Genomic DNA, 6,003 nt, shown 5'->3' with positions numbered 1-6,003 from the left:
GTATTTGGAGAATTGGTAGGAAATATACTTGGTTAGCAAAACAGTAGAAAGTTGTCTTCTAGATTTCATATCCACACCAAGCATAGGTATTTGGTTAGGTTTATAGTAGCAGGCATGAATTCCATCCTACTAGGCAGCTCTTAAATTTTACTGTGTGCCTGTTGGGTAACTCCAAGATATAAATGCCATTATTACAGCATAGTGTCTATCATGCCATGCTGGTGGCCATTGTGGGTCATAGACCTTCTAGCAGGGCAGGACTGTTAATTGTTTGTATCCCTTGGCTGTTTACACAGCCTCTCTGTGTACTATGAGAGTTAATCCCTAGGAAAGAGGCTTCCAAGGTCAGTTCCAACTTGGCTCTTCCCATTTCTGAGTTTGAAGTATGTGGTCTCTTCAGCAATAGGGTCTTGCCATCAAGTTGTGTGAGGCAACAAAAGGAAACAGCAACAGCCTATGTCTTTGAGGGTCTCTTGAACTCCCCTGAGTACAACATGAAGAGAAGTTTTCATACCTGGTACTTGGACTTCAAATTTTTTATCATGATATTTTCTCTTCAAGTGACATAACATCACTTAAATTATTTTTATATGTACACTTACATATATTATATGCACAATTTTTGGTAAACTTGAAATAAACCAAGAGCAAAACTATAAGAACTCTGAGAAGAAATGAGACAATTAGAGATGACAATGGGGTTCTTAAATATGACATAAAACACAATAGAGAAAAAAACAGCCAGCATGACATGATTTCTCTAAGAGTGCAGTAAAAGAATGGATGCCTTGGCAACAGCCAACAGCTTTCTTGTAGAACTTAAACTAAACACACACACACACACACACACACACACACACACACACACATGCACACACAGAGATACAGAGACAGAGAGAGACAGAGAAAGACAAAGTGAGAGAGAGGGAGACAGAGACAGAGAACATACCCATACGCAAAAGTAACATTAGACATTCCTATCAGGTATATTTATACATTTGGGAGTGTGTGCCTGTGTATGTGTGAGTGCGCGTGTGCGTGTGCCTGTGTGTGTTTGTGAACAATCATTATGTTTTCCTCTGTTCCTCTTCCTTCACACCCTTCCATGAGCTTTTCTTGCTCTCAGTCAGCATCGTGACCCTTTTCATTTGTGGTTTTATACGCGCACACACACATGTACACAAGGCTCTCTCTGGACAGGACTATTTCTCCCACTCTCAGCAGTCCTTAGTTAGTTGTCTGTAGTTTTTTTTTTTTTTTTTTTTTTTTTTTTTTTTTTGCCAGGGTGAGGTTTCATGAGCTTTCACCATCATGACCTTTCCACATCAGCATGTCCGTTGGTGTAAATCTTGTTCAGGTCATGTTTCTGCATCCATCTTACTGAAACATCATTGGTGTAGCTTCTCATACATTTCTGAAGAGTCAATCTCACAGAAATTTTCCTACTTTTCTGGCACTTGGAAACTTTCCTACCCCTTCCCCACAATGATCCCTGAGCCTTGTGCCCAGGAGTTGTGTTGTAGATGTATCAGATAGGGCTAGGTTAACAATCCTTCATTTTGATTAGTTTAGCTTGTCTATGATTGTCTTCTTTGATGAGAGTGAGGGATATATTTTTGTAGTATACTTAGGGATTATCTGCTTTAGTAAAGTGGTGGTTGTAGGTTGTTTTCTCCAACATCCACAACTTTGCTAGCCTTGCATAGTGAGCTAGGTTTGCAATACCAGGCATGAGTTCCTTCTTGGTGAGTGGATATTATGGTCCATTGTAGAGCACTGGTTACCATTAAAGTATACATGCCACTATTACAACCTGTAGGGTTTTGTGTCATGCTGGTAATTGGTGTGGTTCATAGATATCATAGCTGTGTAGGATTATTGTTTGCCTCCCTCCCTAGCAAGCTTGCATGGTGCCTTCTACACCTTCTACAATGAAAGCTAGTCCTCAGGGAGGAGGTTTTCAGGTCAGTTCCAGCTCAGATCTCAAGGTCCTGTGTCTGAAGTGCATGCATGGTCTCTTCAGCTATAGAGCTGTCATTCACCTCTGCAGCACAAACAAGGGTATCAGAAGCAGCCTATAATGTTCTGAGAGCTTCTGAGACAACCCTGATGGACAACACAAAACAGGGCTTCTCATGTCTACAGTTGGGTTTTAAGGTTACATAACCTATGGCTATTGGAAGGAGCATTATCAGCACAGATGTGAAAATTTAATTTTAACTTTGTATTTATGTGTTTACGTGTATATATGTATGTACACATGCAGGTATGTATTATGTATACACAGATTTATATTTTAATTAAATGTATTGTAGGTAGTTCCTAGTCCCTCCCCCCACCCAGTCCTCCCCTATTTGTCTTCTTTCTCCCCTCCATATGTATGGTCCCTGTTTTCCCAATCACCTTTTCACATCATTTGTGCCCTGCTATTCTCCCTCTATTGCTTTCGCACTCTATCCTGCTCTCCTTACAGTGGTCTTGTTATTTTTCTGCTGTTAGTGTAATATATCATTTTGAAAACATGCTTGCTCTTTCTCAAGAGCTCTGCCTGAGCTTCCTGAGAGGCTCAGAGATCAGGAGCAGCCAGTGTCACTCAGCTCTGCCCAATGCCAGCTGGGATCATTCCCTTAACCTCTCACAGCCAGCTCTGCCAAGCCATCCCTGACCACCCTGGCTGCCTCGTTTGCCTCCTGCACACCTTAACACTGCAAATGGAAAACACAAGACAGTTTAATATTTTAAAACTAGCTAGATGACGCAATATCTGAGTGAAGAATTTCCTGTCCTAATTTTATCAACTAGCCCTTTCCCTTCTCCTTGGCCTCTGTCCATGGTGGAAGCTACAAGCAATAGTTCCCCTGAGAACTCCATGGCTGTTGTGTGCTGCTATTCCAAAGCCTGCTCTGAATTCCTCTTTCTAGTCTCTTCCTTTTTGGACCCGGAAGAACCACTTTTTTTTCTCTTCACCAAGTAATTGACTTCACCTCCTTTGTTGACCCAATCAAGAACCAATTACAGAATCAATACTTCCCCCTACGTGTTACTCGAGATTATATACTCATATCTGAGGTTTTGAACTAAGAACTTCAAGAGAGAGAGAACATGAACATTTGTCTCTCTGGGTTTGGGTTACCTCTCCTCATTACTTGGGCCAAGATGATATCAGTCTTCTTTATTATCTCAAAGAAGCAGTTGTTTTTTTTAGCAACTTTAAACTTTATTAAGTAAAAATAGTACAAAGAGAACCATATGATAATGAATAGAAGGGTTAAATACAACGTATTGCATCACATGCAAAATATGTAATTGTATAACAGTGTCAACACTAAATAACAAAAGCCTGACTTCCACAGTGGAAATGTAATCTAAGAGGAAAAGAAAATATCAATTTCCATCTGAATATATATCAAAAATTTTAAAGAAGAATTTAAAATGAATAGAACATTTCAAAGGAACAAAAAAACCAATAATTCAATCCATCGCTAGATGGCATATGAGATACAAAAAATGGTCATTTACCATTATCCTTACTTCAAGTTAACACAGAATACAACAAAACAAAATGAAAAACACAAACAAAAAACAAAAACCAACAACCCCCCCCCAAAAAACGCAAAACACAAACAAATAAAAACAAACCACAAAAAGAAAACCAAAAACAACAGCCAAAACTACACCAAAATCAACAACAAGAAAAACAAAAACCAAAACCCAGGAAACACAAAAAACACAAAATCATCAACAAAAACAAAATATACACAAAAAACCAAAAGGCAACAAACCACAAAAAACCCAAAACACAAACAAAATATAAAAACAAACCACTAAAATAAAACCAAAATCATAAACAAAAGCAACAGCCAAAACTAGAGAAAAGCAACAACAAAACAAACAAACAAAAAACCCAGGAGACACAAAAAACACAAAATCATCAATAAAAGCAAAATACGCACAAAAATATAAATACAAAAGAATAAAATCAAAGCCACAACCAAAAGACCAAACAAAATAAACAAAAGCACCAATTCATTGACTAAATCCAGCATTATAACATTATTTTTTGGACAAGTAGTCTCCTGTGGGCTGGACAGCAGCAGTTTCTAAGCTTGCAGTAGTTGCACCCATCCTAGAGATGGCATTAGGGCAGCAGTCCCACAGCCCATGATAGCACTATATTGAAGAGAGTGGGCTTGGTCCAGTCAGACAGCTCCTTCAGTGTTTCTAATCTCTTCAACTCATCCTCCTTGAGGTATATTAGAAACGTGGATGGAAAAGTACAGGGCCGGGGACCATAGCAACCAGGTGGATGTTGTTACAGTAAGTGACTGTGCAGGATTTCCCATACCATCTTCTTCCTGAAGAAGGGCATGTCCTGCTGAGTAAAGGTGACAGGTTGGTCTCTAGCGATGTAATCTGCATATTTACAGGTAAACACCCCACAGTCACTCCCATTCAGTTGCTGAGGAATCTCCTCTGATGTCATACTGTATCTTTTCCACTCCAAAGGGTCCAGCTCGATGTTCCTTCTTGTCCTACTTTCGTTCTGTAGATACTGAAAGATGGTCTCACAGATTGAATTTCCTGATTGACCCATGGAGTCGAGGTACGCAATATTTTGTTTCCTTATATCGATGACCACCAAGCTCCAGTGCACCTGCTGGTGGATAGGCACTATGATTACTTCTTTCTCAAAGATATCGACTCCTCGCGTCCACCTTTTTACAGAAGAGTAGCCACTGTGCTTCAGTTTGGGATAGAAGAACGTACTGAATACGTGAAGAGCCGGGTAGCCCTGCTCTTCGTTTCTCTCCACGAGAAGGTTGAGATAAAAGTTAATGATGTCATCATTCAGCCACCGGCCACTCTCCAGGGTCTGTATATCTTCTCGGGTGACTTGTAGCTTGAACCTACTGCTTAGGATGTCCTCTAGAGGTCCTGGACCCAATGCCTTCTTTATTTCTTCCTCCATTTCCTGTGTAAGATTAATGATCCGATCCACTTCTCTCCCTTTTTCCTTGTCCCCGAGAGGCTTTTTATTTGCAGCAAGTACTGGTGTCTTGTCGGGGAGTAAAGTACCTCTGCTACCACTATCCAGGTTGCTTTGCGCTGATGTTTCCGGTAAGTCCGGCCTGTGTGGATCGGCTCTTACATGGTCTACACACTGAAGGTCTGGAGGTAACCTTCTGTGCTTTTTCTGTGGGGTGGGGTGATCGTTTTCCTCCAGGATGGAATAGGAGGAATGGGGACGCTTGCGACCCGTGCCCCCATCAGTAGGCTTCCTCTCCGTTTGAGCCTGCTCTGGAGGTTCTTTCATATTCTGCAGGACTTTCTGTTTTCTTGGACTCTCCTCATGGAGTTTAAGGACATGACCCCTGCCTGGCTCTTCTTCCTGATGGTCCGGATGCTGTTGCTCCTGAGGGGTGGTCTTCTGAGCATCGCCAGGCTCTCTAAATACTATCTCTGTTCCCTCCTGGAATTTCTTTCTTGGGACTTGTCCCAAATCTTCAGGCTCAGATTCTGCCCCCCTTTCATGCTGGAATTTGCGCTTTCGCGCTTTTCCTGCATCTTCGGGCTTTATCCCTATCCCAGGCATTTTAGATTGATTGTTCGAGGGTGTTGGTTCTCCTGTAGTTCTGCCTTTTTAGATTGAAGGAAAAGCAGTTGTGGGCCTGGCTCCAGGTGGGTTTTCTTGGGTTGATGTCCCTTGAGCCTGAAGAGTCCCTTCTTCCAACGCTTGGTGGGTCCAAGGAAGGAAAGCTATTAGCCTCTGAATGGCTCTTCTTTATAAAGAGTTGACTTTATGGGTCGGGGTCCACTCTAGAAGATTCCAAGGTGAACTAAGAATACTTCAGAAGTATCCTTATAGGTAGCTGTAACCAGCTAAATATATACAACTTTGAAATAGGACCAATTGTCTTATTTCTTCACTAGTAAGTCACGAGGCCTAAGCTTAGCAGCGAAAGCATCGGAGGCAACCTCACGAATGATGTCTTACTCAGGGGG

At 41.4% G+C, this 6,003-nt stretch overlaps 1 protein-coding gene across 1 annotated transcript; it reads right to left on the bottom strand.

The window, feature by feature from the left end:
• Window positions 1-4,079: 4,079 nt before the first annotated feature.
• Window positions 4,080-5,593, bottom strand: LOC127666678 (sentrin-specific protease 2-like). Its single transcript, XM_052159643.1, has one exon. The coding sequence runs from the start codon at window positions 5,591-5,593 to the stop codon at window positions 4,313-4,315; it is 1,281 nt and encodes a 426-aa protein (XP_052015603.1). The 3' UTR covers window positions 4,080-4,312.
• Window positions 5,594-6,003: the final 410 nt, after the last annotated feature.

Source organism: Apodemus sylvaticus, chromosome 16, assembly GCF_947179515.1.
Source record: "Apodemus sylvaticus chromosome 16, mApoSyl1.1, whole genome shotgun sequence".
In the NCBI taxonomy this organism is placed as follows: Eukaryota; Metazoa; Chordata; class Mammalia; order Rodentia; family Muridae; genus Apodemus; species Apodemus sylvaticus.
Note: the sequence above shows the minus strand (reverse complement) of the source record. Positions and strands in the feature narration are given on the sequence as shown.

Coding starts and splice junctions, on each gene's coding strand:
- LOC127666678 (XM_052159643.1), bottom strand. CDS start 5,593: ATGCCTGGGATAGGGATAAAGCCCGAAGATGCAGGAAAAGCGCGAAAG.